Source organism: Aedes albopictus, chromosome 2 (genome assembly GCF_035046485.1).
Source record: "Aedes albopictus strain Foshan chromosome 2, AalbF5, whole genome shotgun sequence".
NCBI lineage: Eukaryota > Metazoa > Arthropoda > Insecta > Diptera > Culicidae > Aedes > Aedes albopictus.
Genome location: NC_085137.1, coordinates 422,186,495 through 422,206,738, shown reverse-complemented (window position 1 = coordinate 422,206,738; position 20,244 = coordinate 422,186,495). Strand labels below are relative to the sequence as shown.

Below are 20,244 nucleotides of genomic sequence, written 5' to 3'. Positions count from 1 at the left end.
CGCGCAACAACTTGCAGCCCGGCATGTTGTACCGAAGGATCTCCCACAGTTTGATGGGAATCCGTTGGATTGGCCGCTCTTCTTTAGTAGCTATTCTAATTCTACTCAGATGTGTGGTTATACAGACGCGGAGAATCTCATGCGCCTACAACGCTGTTTGAAGGGAAATGCATTCAGTGCGGTCAGCTATCAACTACTACACCCATCCGCTGTCCCTCAAATACTAGATACTTTGCGTACTTTGTATGGCCGTCCGGAGCTTGTCGTGAACTCTCTGCTCAACAAAGTACGATCTACGCCAGCACCTAGGGCAGATAAATTGGAAAGCATAATCAGTTTCGGGCTTTTAGTGCAAAATCTTTGTGGCCATCTTCGGTCAATGGGTATGAATAACCATCTCTCAAATCCTACCCTTATGCAAGAAATGGTAAGCAAGCTGCCGGCAAGTGTGAAACTTAATTGGGCTCTATATCAGCATCAAATCCCTACGGTAGACCTGGGCACCTTCGGGGACTTCATGTCTACAATCGTTTCCGCTACAAGCAACGTTACATTCAGTAGCGACTTCGATACAAAGCAAGATAAGCCGAAGGGGAAAGGCTTCCTGAATACCCACGACGACGGGGAGGTAGCAAACCGACAACTTGATGGACAGCGTGAAAGCAATATCATGGGGAGAGCGCCAAATCAAGTGAAATCGTGCCCAGTATGTGAAAAACTGGGTCACAAAGTGAAGGAGTGTTACGTGTTCCAAAAATATAACGTCGACAGCGCTTGAAAATTGAAGCGTTTTACCTCAGACGAATCAAAATTTGCTCTTCTTTGACTGGCGCTTTTCAACCCAAAGCGGTAGCAATATGCCTTCACTGGCTAACATGCTTCAGAAGCAAGTGGGAGCGGGAGCAATAAAAAATATGAGTGAGAGTGAGGAACGACGATTCAGCGCCGTGCGGCTCTCTGAATCTCTCTCTTCGCCGGTGTATACGGCAATGAATATACTTGATTTTTATCTCGTTATTACAGTGCAAATTACATAAACTCGAATTAAATCGATTATAATAGTCACGTCCATCATTCTCTTATGGACAAATTGATTGTTTTTACAAGTTTTGAGCAAAAAATAAATCCACTGAATCATTTACGCATCTTCAGCCTCACCGCAGCAAGTGAGAAATAATCGTTACCAGTCAATATGCTTCACCAGCCAACTGACCGATGAGGAATAGTGGTCGCGTTTGGTTCGGTTTCTCTTTGCTCCCAGTGCGTGTTCGTTCGTAGCGATGGTTGGCGCTGATGACTGATCGTACCATTCATATTCACTTAATTTCAAGCACTGAACGTCGATGAACGTTGGAAGTTGGTCCAGCAATTACAGCTCTGTCGACGTTGCCTGACTGCACACGGAAAGTGGCCTTGCAAAGCTCCGGTTTGTGGTTTGGATGGATGTGAGCTAAAACATCATAAACTACTCCACTCGAATAAACAGGAGAGTGCATCTACCAGTGAAAGTTCATCGGTGGTCACTGCCACAATAAATGTTCATCGTCAAATGCCACGTTCTACCCTTTTTCGAATAATTCCAGTTCGGTTGTACGGTAAAGACTCTAGAGTAGATGTGCTAGCTTTCTTGGATGATGGATCGTCATATACTCTGGTGGAGCAGACCGTCGCAGATCAGCTTGGCATCAATGGTAAAGTGGAACCCCTTTGTCTACAGTGGACAAACAACGTCACACGTACAGAATCTGATTCGAAAGTTGTCAAATTGGGCATCTCCGGCATCTATGGAAGCAAGCAGCATACGTTGGAGGACGTACGAACAGTGAAAAGTCTCTGCTTGCCGCCACAATCTCTTCGTTATGATGAATTGGCGCAACAGTTCGCCTATCTTCGAGGACTTCCGGTAACCAGCTATAGTGGAGAACTTCCTCGCATATTGATTGGTCTGGACAACACCAGTCTAATGGTGTCACTGAAGATGCGGATGGGGAAGCCAAAAGAGCCTGTTGCGACAAAGACGAAACTAGGATGGACAGTTTATGGAAACGTGGAAGGCCTAGAAGATCCACCAGAACATCGACTTCTTCATGTTTGCGCAGGACCATCTGAACAGGACCTACACAATTTGGTGGAAGAATTCTTCTCTAATGAATGCACAGGCGTCAAAGTGGCGCCTCTAGTTGAAGCAGTTGACGATATTCGAGCTCGGGAAATAATGGAGAAGACAACGATTCGTACGGAAACCGGGAGATTCGAGACGGGACTGCTGTGGAAGTACGACCACATTGAGTTCCCAGAAAGTCGTCCGATGGCAGAACGACGTCTAAAGTGTCTCGAAAGAAAGCTGACAGCGGATCCAACGTTACATGAGAAAGTGCGGAAGCATATCAGTGATTTGGAAGCGAAAGGCTACATCCGGAAAGCAACGACCGTTGAAATGCAGTGCTTCGATCCTAGAAGGACCTGGTTTCTCCCTTTAGGGTTAGTCGTGAATCCGAACAAGCCTGATAAAATACGTATGGTGTGGGATGCAGCTGCGAAAGTTGATGGAGTATCACTCAACTCAATGCTCCTCAAAGGACCTGACCTTTTGACGTCGCTTCAGTCTGTTTTTCATCGTTTTCGTCAACGTCAAGTGGCTGTGGTTGGAGATATCAGAGAAATGTTTTTCCAGCTTCTCATCTGCCCCCAGGATCAACAATCACAGTGTTTTGTCTGGCATGACGATCCGCTTCAACCCGTCGACGTTTACGTTATCAATGTTGCAACATTTGGGTCGACATGTTCGCCATGCTCAGCCCAGTACATAAAAAACCGCAACGCCGAAGAATGGAGATCCGAATTCCCAGAAGCAGTCGACGCCATCATCTACAACCACTACGTGGATGACTATCTAGATAGCAGGGATACCGAGGAGGAAGCCATTCGCATAGCTACAGAAGTTAAAGAAGTTCATTCCAAAGCAGGGTTTGAGCTTCGCAACTGGCTGTCCAACTCGGAAGAAGTTGTTCAACGGGTCGGGGAAAGTTCTGTGAGTTCCTCTAAGAACTTTGCCACGGACAAAACCACTGGCATTGAAAGAGTCCTCGGTATGCAGTGGATCCCCAGTACAGACAGTTTTACCTTTACTCTGTGCCTGAGAGATGACATCGTACATTTGCTGAATGGCAATAAAGTTCCAACGAAACGAGAAATCCTTCGAGTCGTCATGAGCATTTTCGATCCCCTAGGATTAATGGCAGCTTACGTAGTTCATGGCAAGTGCTTGATGCAGGATGTTTGGAGGAGCAAAGTGGACTGGGACCAAGAAATCCCGGACGAGATCAACAAACGATGGTGTGAATGGACCAGGGCAATTCGTCAATTAGATAACGTAACCTTGCCACGCTGCTACTTTCCAGGGTATAGTCTATCAAGTCTGGAGAACATAGAATTGCACGTCTTTGTCGATGCGAGCTTAGTAGCTTTCTCCTGCGTGGCATATTTTAGAATAGTAGATCGTGAGCAAGTTCGATGTGCCTTAGTATCTGCGAAAACCAAAGTCGCCCCATTGAAACCACTGTCTATCCCAAGGCTGGAACTTCAAGCTGCGGTAATAGGAAGTCGTCTCATGAAATCAGTTCAGGACAGTCATACCTTGGCAATTCACCGTCGGGTAATCTGGAGCGATTCCAGCACGGTTCTCTCGTGGATCCAGTCCGATCAACGTAAATATCGACAGTTTGTGGCAGTTAGAGTAGGTGAAATCCTCAGTCAAACAACAGTGAATGAATGGAGGAAAGTTCCTGGTAGGCTCAACGTTGCTGACGAAGCGACAAAGTGGGGCGAAGGGCCATGCTTCAAAAAACAGTCGAGATGGTTCGCAGGTCCAGAATTCCTATACAAAGACGAATCGGAGTGGCCGTCGAACAACCTTCCGGAGCCTGACTCTACCGAGGAGTTACTCCCAGTTATAGCGCATCATCGGGGATCTGCTACGCCGTTGATCGACTACGAACGATTCTCGAAATGGGAAAGACTTCAGCGAGCAGTGGCGTATGTACTTCGATTTTGCGCAAAATGTTCAGGCAAAGAGAAACAGAAACCTACTGAGAACGAAGCACACTTATCTCGAAGTGATCTGCAGACCGCAGAAGAAACAATATTCCGTTGGGTGCAATTGGAGGCATACCCTGCAGAAATAGCATCGATCAGCAAACAACAACAGATGAAACCGAGAGAAGCACCGAGGCTTGAAGGTTCAAGTCCACTCTACAAGTTATCGCCGAAGATAGACACCGACGATATGCTGCGTATGGATGGGCGCATTGGTGCTGCTCATTTCGTGCCATATACCACAAGGTTCCCTATAATTCTTCCAAAAACCCATTACGTTACCAACCTGGTATTGAATTGGTACCATCGACGGTATGGGCACAGTAACAACGAAACTGTAATAAACGAGATTAGACAGAAGTTTCATGTTTCCGGGTTGAGGAATGCTGTTCGCACCGTCGCCAAGAAGTGCATGTGGTGCATCGTGCATAAGAGTACTCCGGATGTTCCCAGGATGGCCCCTCTTCCAGAATGTCGACTTGCAGCATACGTCCGTCCGTTTACCTTTACTGGTATAGACTATTGTGGCCCTTTTTTAATTCGCATCGGTAGAAGCAACGTGAAGAGATGGGTAGTGCTGTTTGTATGCCAGACAGTTCGAGCTGTACACCTAGAAGTGGCGAGCAGTCTTTCGACGGATTCGTGTATTTTAGCGGTCAGAAAATTTATCGCTAGAAGAGGCGCTCCGCAGGAGATCTACAGCGATCAAGGCACTAATTTCCAGGGAGCAAGCAAGGAACTAAAGCAGCAGCTACTCAAGATGAACAATACTTTGTCCGAGACTTTCACAAACAAGGATACTTCGTGGCGATTCAATCCCCCTTTGGCTCCGCACATGGGTGGCTCATGGGAGCGATTGATCCGATCAGTGAAGAACGGATTGAACACCCTTTCTACGTCTAGGAATCCGTCTGATGAAACCTTTTACACTATGCTCGTTGAAGTCGAATCAATGGTCAACTCTAGGCCGTTAACTTACGTTCCATTAGGCGCGGAAAATGAGGAAGCCTTAACACCAAATCATTTTTTGCTGTTAACTTCAAGTGGAGTAGTACAACCGGCAAAGCAGCCCGTGAATGCAGCAATTGCTTTATGATCCAACTGGGGTCATGTGCAGCAGGTTCTGAACAGAATTTGGACAAGATGGATAAAGGAGTACCTACCAACAATTAGTCGCCGCACCAAGTGGTTTAAGGATACGAAGCCCCTTGAAGTTGGGAACCTAGTGATAATTGTTGAAGATGGGATCAGAAACAGCTGGGTCCGCGGTAAGGTTCTTCGAACGTATCCTGGAAAAGATGGAAGAGTGCGTGCTGCTGACGTGCAAACCAGCGGTGGAGTACTACAGCGGCCGGCATCAAAGTTGGCGGTTCTGGATAACGCCGGAAATGGTATAACTGAAGGAAGTCTCCAGCAATACGGGTCGGGGAATGTTGGCGATAGTCCCCACCTTATATAAGACACCGTGCGCTGTTACTCTGACGGCAAGCAGTAGAATGGTGATAGATGTGTCATCATAGCAGAATGCCAATTCGGCACAATAGACAATGACAAACAGAAATAGATAGTGTAGATGAGAGCTAAAATTGAATTCGCAAAGCATTATTAAAACTTATTTCTAGAAACAAATATTATTTCCTTAATTATCTTTCGTCTTAAAATATTTATGTAAGTAGTTTAATTATATACAAAGAAATACGTGTCTATAATGAATTATTAATATCTAGAGTATCTGTAACGAGATCTACAAAAAATTGATAAAAAGGCTACACGGTGAATTTGTAAACAAAAGTGGACTGAAATCTGTAAGCTAAAACCGATCTTAAAACTAAAAACCTATCTAATTATAAATATATTTACAGCTTAAAGCTAATCCAACAGCACATCTGGAGTTGCTAAATAGAGTTCCGAAAACTTCTACTGTCCAAATTCACCCGCCAGCTAACACCCTCGAAGAAGCTGTCCAGTTGGCGGTAGAAGTTCGTGAGGTCCACAGCAAAGCCGGATTTGAAATCCGGAACTGGCACTCCAACGCTCAGCAAATCCTTGAACGGGTCGGGGCTGAAAACAGTCAAGAAACGTTTCAAACGACAAAGAGCTTCACCGCAGAAAAGTCGACGATGGCCGAACGTGGCCTCGGCATGTTGTGGGAACCGAACCAGGACTTGTTTGTATTTACCGTTCAACTCCATGCAGACCTCCTTCCACTCCTATCTGACGAAACGGTGCCCACTAAACGGCAAGTGCTACGCGTTGTAATGAGTCTTTTCGACCCGCTTGGACTTATTGCTTGCTTCACGATACACGGTAAAATTCTGATTCAGAACATCTGGAGATCTGGCATCGGTTGGGACTAGAGGTTCCATTTCCCGACCATTTTGGTTGTCCCGGGATTCGGGATAAAATATGTTGCTTGCCCCGGGAAATCCCGGGATCCCGGGAATTTTTTAAATGTGCTTAAAAACACATTTTTGCGATCAGGAATATGTTTTATTCATCAATTAAGAAAATCAATGGTTAAAATCAAGTAACTGGTCTTATCAATTCGAATTCGTTCTCTGAGAATACGACTTCAAGAAGCAAATGTTATTAATGACTTCATCGGACAGTGAGGGTCGCTTTTTAAAACAGATATTTCCGGAGTTTGATTTTAAGATTCCGGCTCAACTTATCATGTAGCTCAAAAAGTGACAGCTCTTCCGCAATTACTTTCGAAAAATCAATCATTTCAGAATCAGTCTAAGACAGGTTGACATATTATTTTATAGCCGATTCCAGTTCTTCACGCATGCTCGAAGGTGTTATGCATACAGGACAATCCAGCATTCAACTCGGCAGCATCATTATCGGTCTGTCTTTGGCAGTGTCACAACAATCGAACTCCACTTCTTGATGAACTTAATCATTTGCGTTTTCAATGAGCTTTCCAGTTCTGCTGACACTTGCATTTACGACGGAAGACCTTGAAGGAACTTAAGCGCTGTTATTATTTCCTTTTGACGCCGTTTGTTGATTCTTTTCGTGATTGCATGGAATTGCTCGTTTCCAACTTTTTAGTTACTTTTCGTAAGTTTCGAATACAAGAAACTCAAGCTGCCTTCCAAAGACAGTAATATAGCATCTCGTCTTCCCAATGCTTCCGAAGCAAGTCTGATCGGCTGAAGAGCTTCCTGATGTTTTTTTTGCAACCTCGAAATCATTGTCCAATATAAGAACAACATAAGAAAGGCCTATTTCGAAAAGTTTCTCTTCGATGCAATCAAAACCGTGAATGAAGTGCTCCAGCATCGTTTTAGTCGAGTTACAAGAAGTTTCGATGCGTCCACACACAGTTGAAGTGGGTTATGTAACATTTTCGTGATTTTTAGTGGAAGGCGATTTTCGAAAAAAAAATCACGTCTCTTCGAATACGTTTCAGAGACTCTCCAAATTCAAATCAAAGCGAAAAAAATGTGTATCCCGGGAATCCCGGGACTTCCGGGACGGTGAAAAATTTTATCCCGAGATTCGGGAAATCCCGAATTTTTTAAGATCCCGGGATTTTTTGTCCCGGGATATCCCGGGTTGGAACCTCTAGTTGGGACGATTCCATTGACGATAGGGACTTCAAGGACTGGAAACGTTGGATCAGATTATTTCCCGACTTGCAACGAGTACAAATTCCTCGTTGTTATTTTCCCGATTATGAACAGCAAAGCTACAGTTCTCTACAGCTGCACATTTTCGTGGATGCAAGCGAGCTTGCTTACTGTAGTGTCGCATACTTCCGTATAATTGACCGAGGAGCACCTCGATGTTCACTGGTAGCTGCAAAGGTAAAGGTAACTCCATTACGACCTCAATCCATTCCCAGAAACGAGTTGAATGCAGGAGTTATCGGCGTTCGGCTTATGAGAAGCGTCTTGGAGAACCATTCGCTGGAGATTACAAAGCGGTATTTTCACACTGATTCGACTGTTCTTCTGGCATGGTTACGTGCCGACCCACGTAAGTACCGTCCCTACGTGCAGTTCAGAACTACGGAAATCCTAGCCGAAACATCCGTGGAAGAATGGCGCTGGGTTCCCACCCGGCTAAATATTGCAGACGAGGCAACCAAGTGGGGCAGCGGTCCCAGCTTCGACGTACAAAGCAAATGGTACAGTGGACCAGATTTCCTTTGGAAACCAGAATGTGAATGGCCTGTGAAAAAACCTATTGTGGGTGAACCAACGGACGAATTGAGAAGGATGAACGTACACCAGGATATGACGAAGGATACGGTAATACATTTCAATAAGTTCTCGCGCTGGGAGGATGTCGTCAAATCCTTAGCTTACTTATACCATTTCGTTAACCGTTGCTCGGCAAAACAACGTGTTCCAACTAAATCTCGCATAACAATGTTGACGCATCAAGACTACGTGTCGGCTGAACAAGGGTTGTGGCGGATTGTCCAAGCTCAGGCTTTCGAGGAGGAAATAGCAGCATTGAAAAATGTCAAATCACCAACCAAAACTGGTCGCCTAGTTAAGTCCAGCCCATTGGCCAAACTATCAGCTTTCCTCGACGAACAAGGACTATTGAGAATGGAGAGCAGAATCGACCCGAAGGCGGCGTATTACCCATACAATTTTCGGAATCCAATAATTCTGCCCAAATGTCACCGTGTCACCGAGTTGCTGATACTGCGTTTCCATGCTAAATACGGTCATGCCAATACGGAGACCGTTGTGAACGAGCTGAGACAACTCTACTATATCGCCAAGGTTCGATCAGTGGTGAAGAGGGTCATCAAAGAGTGCATGTGGTGCCGAATATACAAGGCCAAACCTCAAGCACCCAGAATGGCGCCATTGCCGCAGCCGCGGGTTATGCCATATGTACGCCCGTTCACCCACACTGGTATTGATTATTTTGGGCCACTTCTGGTGAAGCAGGGACGCAGTAGTGTTAAAAGATGGGTAGCGATGTTTACCTGTCTCACCATACGAGCGGTACACCTTGAGGTGGTGCATTCTTTGACGATCCAGTCCTGCAAGATGGCTATTCGCAGATTTGTCGACAAGCGAGGAGCTCCCCAAAACTTCTTTAGCGACAATGGAACCTTTACCAATGCTGAAACAGAATGGCATTTTAACCCACCGTCAGCTCCACACATGGGTGGTGTGTGGGAGAGAAAAGTTCGCTCCATTAAAGATGCACTCAAGGTTCTGGCGTGCCACGACAAGCTGGACGACGAAGGACTTCTAACACTGCTCGCCGAGGCCTCAATGATTGTCAATTCTCGTCCCCTCACGTTTGTTCCACTGGAGTTTCCTGGTCAAGAAGTTCTCACCCCAAATAGTTTCCTGTTGATGAGCTCTAGTGGCAGCAACACTCTGGCACGAATCCCCATCAATCAGCCGATTTCACAGCAAGGTTGCAACCATTCATCTGCAAAGATTTACATTCATTTGCTATTATCTCAGTTCAGAAGCATGCTATCGAAAAACAATGTATGGATGAAATTAACCTTGTAGTTTTATCTGAAAGTTTGCCGAATAACATTGAGGTCGAACACGCATTCCAAAGTCGTGAGCGAGCTGTGAAGGCAACTTTCCACAGCGTGAATGAAATTTACATGCATCGCGTGGAGAGTTGCCTTCACAGCTCGCTCACGATTTTGGTATACGTTTGCGACCCCAATGTTATTCGGCAAACTTTAAGAGAAAACTACAAGGTTGAATTCATCCATACATTGTTTTTCGATAGCATGCTTCTGAACAGAGATAATAGCAAATGAATGTAATTTTTTGCAAATGAATGGTTGCAACCTTGTTTCACAGCGCACGAATTGGGGAGTAATGCTGTGCCTGTTAGACCGGTTCTGGCAATGCTGGATCAAGTCCTATCTACCAACTATTGCGAGGAGAACAAAGTGGTTCGGAGATGTACGTGCTCTTCAAGAAGGTGATCTCGTGGTTATCGTAGATGAAACCGTACGCAATGGATGGCTTCGTGGACGAGTTACAAAGACGTACCCAGGCGTCGATGGTCAGGTTCGCAAAGTAGATGTCAAGACTGAGTCAGGACTATTTCAACGACCTGCGATCAAAGTCGCACTTCTGGACGTGCTGGAGGATAGTAGGGCCACCAAACAGTGAGGCCCTACGGGTCGGGGTGTTAACGCACGGGTCGGATAGGCCCTTTGGATCGACGGTTGGTCTACTACATATCAATAAGACAATAGTAAGCGATTTGACAGATCGCACCTATATGGATAAATCACAAAGAATTGCTACACGTTGTTGCCACAAAATAGTGATCTTTCTAAATAACCGATATATTCCTTAAACTTTACGCTATTATTGGACTACATATAGTAAAACTATTCTCTAGTAATTGCCTACTGTATTACCATATATGTTTAAGCAATCATACAGGTAAATAACATAAATTTCATGAATTCGATTAGCTAGTACCGATGATTTGTACCTAAACCTATATACGATTTGCAGTCATTCAGTATCAATTACGCTTTAGTTTATGGTGGAGAGCGATTCGTTACCGGTGCGAATTTACGATCAGGTGCTAACCGTAAGTAGCAGTAACTTCGGACCAGATTAAAGTATTTATGCTGTCCTTTGAAACATATAGGTTCCCATCACCAGTTCGCTTAGTGGCTATTATAGGTTATTTGTGCGTCATCATTGGAAAACTTAATTGTAAGTACTGAATATTGTGAATCTGCCAATTTAATAACATGAATAAAATTCCAGTCGAGTCGCGCTTCGCTCGGACTTCGAAAAAGTTTAACAGCATGAAAAAGCCCGTTGATCACTGGAATATGATATTTGTTAATGCAAGCACAAATGATAAAAAAAAGATTTGGAGTTCGTCAATTTTCCTTAAAACTACAAATGTATGACAACTGAGGAGATCGCAGTAAGCCGTGCGCGCGGACGGCTGCTTTAAAATTTTCTGTCACGCGTTTTTCGTCTCCACGTTGTTTCTAATTAGCCGGCCGAATCGTTAATAGTGGTGCTATGCCTTCCGGATAGTTTTCCATTGAAAAGGGCTTGCAAAGCGATTGAAGGTGTGATTTGCAGTGACGATGCTCCCAGACAGTAGCCGGAGGCCACCTTTTTCGTGTCGGTTTGATCGTGCGTCGTCATTACCCGTGTGCAGCCGGGAAGTTTTAGTGTGCAAGAACGTTTAAAGAATATGTTTGAGTTTGGATTACTCTGGTGAAATGGTGGAAAGTGCAAGTCCTTTTGAAAAAAAAATCAAAATTTATGAAGAAATCTTTTAGCGCCTCTGAAGATATGCTGTGAAGAAGTTGTGTTTCTTTGCGTTTGGCTGGTGCTTCTACACTACCCGTCATAAGTACGGACTCACAAAAAGTATTGCAACAATATTGCATCACCCTGACTCACCTCGATATCTCTAAAACCAGATCACCTACAAAAATGCCTCCTTCAGAAAAGTTGTTGCTTTTGGGCTCCTGATTCCTGAATAACTTTACTGAAGACAGCATCTTTGTAAGTCCTCATGTTTTGGAGATACCGAGGTGAGTCAGGGTGATGCAATATTGTTGCAATACTTTTTGTGAGTCCGTACTTATGACGGGTAGTGTATATCGTGCATCTCGAGTTGTAACAGTTTCGGCTGACAAAAATCAGTTTCCACCTGCTGTGATGCTGCACAATTTGTTTTCCTATTGGCTATCACATGCGTCAAAGCAGGTGTCGTTCATAATGGGAACTAGATGAAAAGTTCGCATGTTTTGAATAAAGAAAATCTTGTGTTCAAATAAGTTAAGTTTGAAAGTGTACGCACCCGGCATATGGTCTGGCGATGACAAATTGTGTGAGTTGTATAGTTACTGTTTGAATGTTTCTATAGTGATAGCAGTGTCGCAGCGGATTCCTGATTCAACGAATTGTAGGATCGACGTACTACAAAGCTACTCAATAAATGGGTGAGACCTGTCCAATTTACATTATATAAAATTCAATATGACACATTTACATATATTTCAACCATATTAACCATATACAAACTGGAGCGTTTGGTACGGTATGTCCACGCATCCTTCCTCCCCTGTAGATTTGAGAATTACTTCGACGAAAGAACAACAATTCCAAACTCGAGGTACTTCAAAGAATCATCTTTGCGGCAAATACATCGCAGTAGGCCTGGCCGCTTTGACGCTTGTGTCATATCTATGATATGCTGCAAGCCTCAATATTGACAAGAAAAGTAATCGGGCATGATCTAGCTCGATTACTTTCCAGGATGCTTTCTCGTACTGGCTGCGTTTGTATTAGATTAGATTAGATTAGAAACTACAAATGTATGACAACTGACCCATTCTCACCCCTTCGAGAGGATGACAATGGGTCAAGATAACCGAATTAGTTCCGCATTGACAACAAAGCAAGTTAATCAAGTTCTGGTCAAGGTTGATACTACTTACCAACTATCCTCCTCTCCTCTTCTTGGCGTAACGTCCTCACTGGGACAAAGCCTGCTTCTCAGCTTAGTGTTCTATGAGCACTTCCACAGTTATTAACTGAGAGCTTCCTCTGCCAATGACCATTTTGCATGTGTATATCGTGTGGCAGGCACGAAGATACTCTATGCCCAAGGAAGTCAAGGAAATTTCTTTTACGAAAAGATCCTGGACCGACCGGGAATCGAACCCGTCACCCGTGCATTTACCGCCTCGGCTATATGGGCCCTCACTTACCAACTATATATCATGTGATAAATATGTGTTTGAGATTCTAAAAAGTATTTTTTTTTATAGAATGAGAAAATCTGCAACAGATACCCAAGAGGTGGTTCCTCGGGTGATGTGGGGATCGACCCACTAAAAACTCATTCTCTTTTTCCTTACCTTCGCGGTACGCCCGTTAGGGATGACTTCGAGAAGGGGGGGACCGTACATGAGTACACTCTAATAGTAAGCGTTCCACCAGCTACCGCCTTAAGTTGTTCACTCTCCCCTGGAGGCTCGGGTCCTGGCTAGTACTTAGACTACCCGTTGAACTCAAGCTCCTGGATGGGGAAGGGGGGCCAACTCAACTAGCTGTTGTTCGGCTCGCCATTTACTCTGTAGTTCAAGTACGATTCGAGAAACCGTGGAAGTAACAGAGTCCCACTTGTCCGCCCCCATACACATCCTTTCAACAATGTTGTCAGGCGTGATATCTCTACCGCATACCTCCTGCATACTCGACCTTTGCTCCACGAAACGTGGACATTCAAAGAGCACATGCTCCGCGGTCTCGTCGCAGTCTGCACACTCCGGACATGCGAGGGAGCCTGCGTGTCCGAATCTGTGCAGATACCACCTAAAGCTCCCATGGCCTGACAGAAATTGAGTCAAGTGAAAATTCACCTCGCCATGGGGCCTGCTCGTCCACTTGGCCACGCTCGGTATGAGCCTGTGTGTCCATCTACCCTTGCTGGAGGAATCCCATTCGCTCTGCCATTTCAGCATAGACGAGGTTCTGGCGATACGCCTCGCCCCTCTTATGCCGCGTCGCTCGAAGCATTCTTCATCCTCTGCCACCACTAAAGCTATGGGCATCATGCCCGCTAGCACACATACCGCGTCCTTTGAGACCGTGCGGTATGCGCTCACCACCCTAAGGCACATCAGCCTGTGGGTACTCTCAAGTCGCTTCACGTTTCGGTTAACCACTAGCGCCTTCGACCATGCAGCGGCGCCATACCGTAGTATGGAGACCGCTACTGCCGCGAGCAGCTTACGCTTACTCGAGACTATTGCCGAGATGTTTGACATTATCTTTGACAATGCCATTATCGCCATGCTTGCCCTTTTGCAGGCATATTCTACGTGGCTTCCGAATTTCAGCTTATCGTCGATCATGACCCCCAATTGCTTCAGTGAGCGCTTAGAGTTGATCGTGCATCCACCTGTGGTGACCACTGCCTGCTGTTCAGACTTGCGGTTGTTTACCACCACCACCTCCGTTTTGTGGTGCGCGAGTGCCAAATGTCTCGACCTCATCCAATCCTCCACTATTCCAATTGCGTGAGTTGCTGTCAGTTCCACTTCCTCTATCGACTCGCCGAATACCACGAGGGTAATATCATCGGCGAAGCCGACCAGCTTTACGCCCGGTGGAAGTTTGAGCCTCAATACGCCATCATACGCCGCGTTCCATAGTACCGGGCCCAAGATGGACCCCTGCGGTGATTTTGTAACTCCTCTCGCCTTCCTCGGTGTCATAGATTAGCACTCTATTCTGGAAGTAGCTCTCCAATATCCGGCATAGGCTAACCGGGACTCCTAGGTGGTGTATTGCGCACTCAATGGCGGTCCAGCTGACGCTGTTGAACGCATTCTTAACGTCCAGCGTGACGACCGCGCAATAGCGGATTCCTGTCCGCTTCTTTTGGAGCGCTATCTCGGCCGTTTTGGTTACAGCCCTAATAGCGTCCACCGTCGATCGACCCTTCCGGATGCCGAACTGGTTATCCGAGAGACCAGAGTCATCGGGTTTCTCGGTAGGGGAGACTGGGGAGACTTGATCCCTTTTTCTTAATTTACCTGAAACTTTGAGAAAAAACACAAAACTAGATCCGATTTCCGTATAAAATGGCAGGTAAACATCTATTGCAAGTTTATACACAAGAGAAGGCCTTAAAACTATTGTTAAAGTTTTCAAAACTGTGTTTTTATGGAGGCATGTCTTATGATGTATTTTTCAAAAATGGGTGACACTTGATCCCCCTTTGAGCACATGGTTTACTTAAAGGGAAAATAATTCCAGAGTCTTCCTATTCATTTTCTTTTCGAGTTTTCTTGTATTTCCGATGAATATGGAGTGTTTGAAATTGTAAGATTTCCTTAAATTTTTAAGGATATGCCGGATTTTAAAAATGGGGAGACTTGATCCCCCTTTTCTTGGTTTGTACTCAAGTTATAATTATCTGACACATTTTATCGTTGAATAGACTAGAATTCCAAGTGAATAGAGGCTTCCGAATAGAATTTTATTTTTCACATGTATAATGTGTGTGTAATCCTCGAGGGATCAAGTCTCCCCATGTCACTGTTGTGTATACTAAGCTGAATTAATCAAAATATGTTAACAACAGCCTTATTTGGATAAATAAGTTTGAAAGTATTTTATTTAAACTATGTGCTGTGAAATTTTGACACCATTTGGTTCAATTTTCACAAAGTTATTGAGATTTTTCGGAATCGCATAAAAGATTTCTGAAGGACTGAAAACAAACCATCAGCCGTTAAAAAATAATGCAATGTACAATCGAAATCGCTTGTAGCCAAAACATAGTCGTTTGTCCAGGAGTAGTTTTGGAAAAAATATGCTAGAAGAAAAATGTTTTTGATTCCGAGCAAATATGGGGGGAACAAGTCTCCCCAGGGATCAAGTCTCCTCAGTCTCCCCTATAGACCATCAGCCTCGACAGAATGATCCGTTCCAACAGTTTTCCGGCGGTGTCCAGCAGGCAGATAGGTCTGTATGCCGACGGGTCGCCAGGTGGCTTCCCGGGTTTGGGCAGTAGAACCAATCTTTGCCTTTTCCACCTGTCCGGAAATTCGCCTCTGTCTAGGCACATCTGCATAGCCATTCTGAACATGTCAGGCTTAGCCTCGATGGCCGTCTTGATGGCTAATGTCGGGATACCGTCCGGACCCGAAGCCTTGTTCACCTTAAGCGACTTCGCTATTGCAATGAGTTCGTCGTTCGTCACCGGGGCTACCTCGCTATGGCCGGTTTGGCTATAGGGAACGGGGGCCCATGGTCTTGTATCGTGGCGCGGGAACAGCGTTTCCACGATCTTCTGCAGCATCTCTGGGGAGCGTTCTGGGGGTGCTGACGCGCCCTTCGTTTTGGCCATGACTACTCTGTAGGCATCACCCCATGGGGTCGTGTTGGCTGCCTGGCAGAGATTTTCGAAGCACGCCCGCTTACGAGTCTTAATCTCTTTATTCAGTGCCAGTTTAGCCGCCCTGTAGGCCTCGCTTCGTTCAATTCTATCCTCATCGGTACGAGCCCTTTGCATCCTCCTTCTAGCTCTTAAACAGGATGCGCGAAGTTCTGCGATTTCTGGACACCACCAGTACACCGGTTTGCGTCCATTTCTGGGTAGGGATCGCCTTGGCATAGCGGCGTCACATGCACGGCTTAGGGTTCCGACAAGATCATCGCTGGATAGATCGTCGGTGTTACTCTCCATAAACAATCGCTCCACAAATGCCGGCTTATCGAATCGCGAGGTCAGCCATCCCCGATGACGGTCGATGACCTTCGGCTGTGGCCGTCTTCCTCCGTGTTCCACTCTGTATCGAATCGCCAGATGGCCACTATGCGTGTATCCATCGTCGACACTCCAGTCCGAGCTAGGGTTTAGACCCGGGCTCCAGAAGGTCACATCAATGATGGACTCTGCACCATTCCTACTTCTAAAAAGTATCAATCCACCTAACAGTATGATGTTTCAATGAGAATGGAGAATTTTCAATTTTTCATGAAGCAATTCATAATTTATATGGTGCAATTTAATAATACTTATGGAGCGTTTATCTATTTTCTATGGTGCAATTTCAATTTTTTATGGTGCAATTTATTTTTCTATGGAGCAATACTCAATTAACTATGGGTTCAATTTTAATTCTCTATGGAGCATTTGCATTTTATTATGGAACATTTGTATTTCATTATGGAGCATTTCAGTATTATTGGTACAAAATTGCACTTTTAATGAGAAAATTTTATGTTTTACCGGTGCATTTTCTTTAAAATATGGAACGTTTTCAATTATTTATGGGTAACATTGCATATTTTCATGGAACATATGTTAATTCTTTATGGAGCGCTTTTTGATTTTCTATGGAGCATTTCTGTTTGTTTACGGGTGCAATAAATAGGCTACCCAGATAATGTGTTGACCCAATCTCGCCCCTCTGACCCATTATCACCCCCAACTACGGTATGTCAAAGTGACTGTAAAAGAATAACAGGATATATTCCTGAAAGGATTGCAGAACAAATTTCTGAAGAAACTCCTTTGCAGGAGCTGCAGGGGTATTCTTAAAGGAATGCATCCCTGAATAAATCTATGGATGAATCTTAAAAGATTTCTCGGCGATACCTGTGAAAGAATTCCTGGATGACATCTTGGACAATTTCCTAACTCCTGTATCCCTTTAAAATTATCTTTAAGTATTCCATTACAAATCGTTGGAGGAATTCATCTAGAAATCCTTCAAATAATTCAAAAATCCTCAGGTACTTTTGGAAAAATTCTTGGGAGAATCCCTGGCAAAGATGAAGAACGGATTTCTGACATTTCTGTCCGAGTCCCTGAATAAATTTTTGAAAAGATTCAGAGAGGAGTTCCTGGAGCAATTCCTGAAGGAATTCCTGGTGGAACCCCCAGGGGAATTTCTGCAGGTATGCCTGGAGTAAACCCTGTAGGAATCCCTGGAGGAACTTCTGAAAGCATACCTGGAGTGATCACTGAATTGATTCCAAAAGGAATCCTTTGAGCAACTATGAGAGGAATCCTTGAATAAATTTCTGAAGAAAGCGCTTGAAGAATCCAGGGAGGAAATCCTAGACAAATATCTGGAGGAATCCTTGGGGAAATTTTTGGACGAATTCCTGGAGCAATTTCTAGAGGAATTCTTGAAAAAATCCCTGGTGGAATTTCTAAAAAATTCTCTGAAGCAATTCCTATAGCAATCTCTGAAGGAAATTCTTGAGGAACTTCTGGACAAATCTCTGGCGGAATTTCTAAGGAAATTTCAGAACAAATGCCTGGAGTATTCCCAGGGTAAATTTACTGAGAAATCCCTAGATGAATCCGTGGAAGGAGTCCCTTGAGCAATACCAGGAGAAATCCCTGGAGGACTTACTGCATAAATTCCTGAATGAATTTCCTGGGAGAAATCCCTGAATGAATTCCAAGAGGAATTCTGGAAGAAATCCCTGGAGAAATTTCAGAAGAAACCTCTGAAAATTTTCGGGAGGAATCCTGGAATTCTGGAGAAATTCTGGGAAGAATCCCTGGGGAATTCTTAGAAAGATCCCTGGAGGAATTTCTGGAGGAACCTCAGGAGGAATGTCTGGAGGAACTTCTAGACAAATTCCTGGCAGATTTCCAGGAGGAATTCTTTGGGTACTTCCGAGGAACTATCCCTGGAAGAATTCCTGGAGGAATCCCTGAATCAAATCCTGAAGGAATCTCTAGAGGGATTCCGGGAAAAATCCCTGGAGAAATTTCTGAAGAAATTCCTAGAGAATTACCTAGAGGATTTCCCAGAGGAATTACAAGAGGAATTCAAGGAGGAATTCTTGGAGGAATATCTGGATGAATAATTACTGGAGGAATCTCTGGAAGAATCATTAGAGAAATCCCTGAAGGAATTCCTGGTGGAATTCCAGGTGGAATTTCGTCTGAAATATTTCCCAGACGAATCTCTGGAGGAATCCCTAGGGGATCAATTCTTGCATATATTCCTGGAGGAAACCCTGGAAGAAAATCCGGAGGAATCCCTGGAAAAAATCCTGGAGGAATTACTGAAGAAATTATTGAAAGAATTTCTGAAAGAATTGGTGGAAGAATTGCTGTAAGCATTTCCGAAGCAAATCCTGGAGGAATTCCTGGATCAATTCCTGGGTAAAATCTGTTACCGTTTACAGTAACAATGGGTAAAAGTTCGCTCATTTTATTTTGAAGTGGTACCAACTAATCCCCCCCAAAACAACACAATTTTGTGAGACTTCGCATGTAGTAGCGAAGGTGGAATAAACACTGAAAATTACCCATTTCACTGTTTATTCCACCTTAGGCGATTGTACCCTTTCTAACGCTAACGCTGCTGTCACCCTCTGTCACCTATTTGACGGCGAAATAAAACCAACGATGGCAACTCAACTTCCGGAGCGATGAGGGAAGGGGAGAGAAGGATGAAAAGGGAGAAAGGGAAAAAACCCGAAGAGGAGTCAGTGAGGTTTGATCCGCCGAACGCGAAACAAGTGGCTGAAAGTTCAGCACAAAAATTCTCTACCAAAGGACGAGACCATCCAGTCAGCCAACTGAATTGGCCGCGCGCAACCCCGAAAAATCACCTGGATCAACCATAGACGGATTCCGCTCGATCAACCAACCGAGCGGTCCGTGGAACGGCCCGTTTTTGCCAACCACAAGCCGGGGAAACCCGCCAGTGCGACGCCACGCACGGAACCGACACTGTCAGTCAGCGAAGCGGCCCGTGGGGACGGTACGCCCTCCTCGTGGCTCGTTTAGAAAGCCCTGTGAACCCCGCCGGTGCGACGCCGCGCCCGGAACCGACACTGTCAGCCAGCGAAGCGGTCCGTGGGGACGGTACGCCCTCCTCGTGGCTCGTTTAGATAGCCCTGTGAGCCCCGCCGGTGCGACGCCGCGCACGGAACCGACACTGTCAGCCAGCGAAGCGGTCCGTGGGGACGGTACGCCCTCCTCGTGGCTCGTTTAGATAGCCCTGTGAACCCCGCCGGGGCGACGCCTCGCCCGCAATCGGCACCGCAGCAAACGAAGCGGTCCGTGGAGTAGGTACGCGCTCCTCGTGGCCCAGTAGCCAGAAGCAAGCCCTTGGAATCCCGCCGGTTCGACGCCACGCACGGAACCTGTACAATCGGCAACCGATACGGTCCGTGGGGACGGTACGCCCTCCTCGTGGTACGGTGGCCAGAAGCAAGCTAGGTGAACCCCACCGAATCGACGCACCGCCCGGATCCCGCAGTGTCAGCCAACGAGGCCCGGTGATCGGCCACCAGCCCAGAGAAGCCCACTCCCTAAACGAAACCCACAAGCCCGGTCAGTCGCGTGAGACCATCCGGTCCGACAGAACCGGTGAAGCCATCGGATTCGACGCCTGGGACCTCCTCGATACGCCCACGGAGTGTGCCAAGGGACGGCCTGCTCTCCTCGTGGCCCGGGGCCTGGTGGGTATCCGAAGCCAGCAAACCCAACCGACTCGACCTGTGGAATCAAAGGTATGTGGTACCCGTCTTCCCTTCCCTGTCGCATGACTACCATGGGCCCCAACGATGCCGATCGGCCGCAACGGTACTAACCCTTTATTAACCCTAAAACCAAACAAAAAAAAAAACAATAAATTAAGTAAAATGTACCACT

The 20,244-nt window shown here is 45.6% G+C and overlaps 2 protein-coding genes and 1 long non-coding RNA gene across 6 annotated transcripts in view; all 3 read left to right on the top strand.

The window, feature by feature from the left end:
* LOC109426613 (uncharacterized) overlaps positions 1-20,244 on the top strand; it is a 678,826-nt gene that overhangs the window by 136,882 nt on the left and 521,700 nt on the right. The window lies entirely within an intron of this gene.
* LOC134286873 (uncharacterized) lies at positions 5,337-9,442 on the top strand. Its single transcript, XM_062848566.1, has 4 exons — positions 5,337-5,486; positions 5,958-6,262; positions 7,949-9,353; positions 9,422-9,442. Exons 1-4 carry the CDS (start codon positions 5,337-5,339, stop codon positions 9,440-9,442), a joined length of 1,881 nt encoding a protein of 626 aa, XP_062704550.1.
* LOC134287352 (uncharacterized) lies at positions 18,466-20,239 on the top strand. The gene is made up of 2 exons (XR_009997240.1): positions 18,466-19,590; positions 19,810-20,239. It is a non-coding gene; the product is annotated as an uncharacterized LOC134287352 (long non-coding RNA).

What these genes read in the sequence shown, in the direction of transcription:
- LOC134286873 (XM_062848566.1), top strand. Translation starts at nt 5,337, where the DNA reads ATGGGATCAGAAACAGCTGGGTCCGCGGTAAGGTTCTTCGAACGTATC. An exon ending in TGGGAACCGAACCAGGACTT is followed by an intron (nt 6,263 to 7,948) that starts GTTTGTATTTAC and finishes ATCCATTCCCAG; the next exon opens with AAACGAGTTGAATGCAGGAG. An exon ending in TCGCCGAGGCCTCAATGATT is followed by an intron (nt 9,354 to 9,421) that starts GTCAATTCTCGT and finishes CACCCCAAATAG; the next exon opens with TTTCCTGTTGATGAGCTCTA.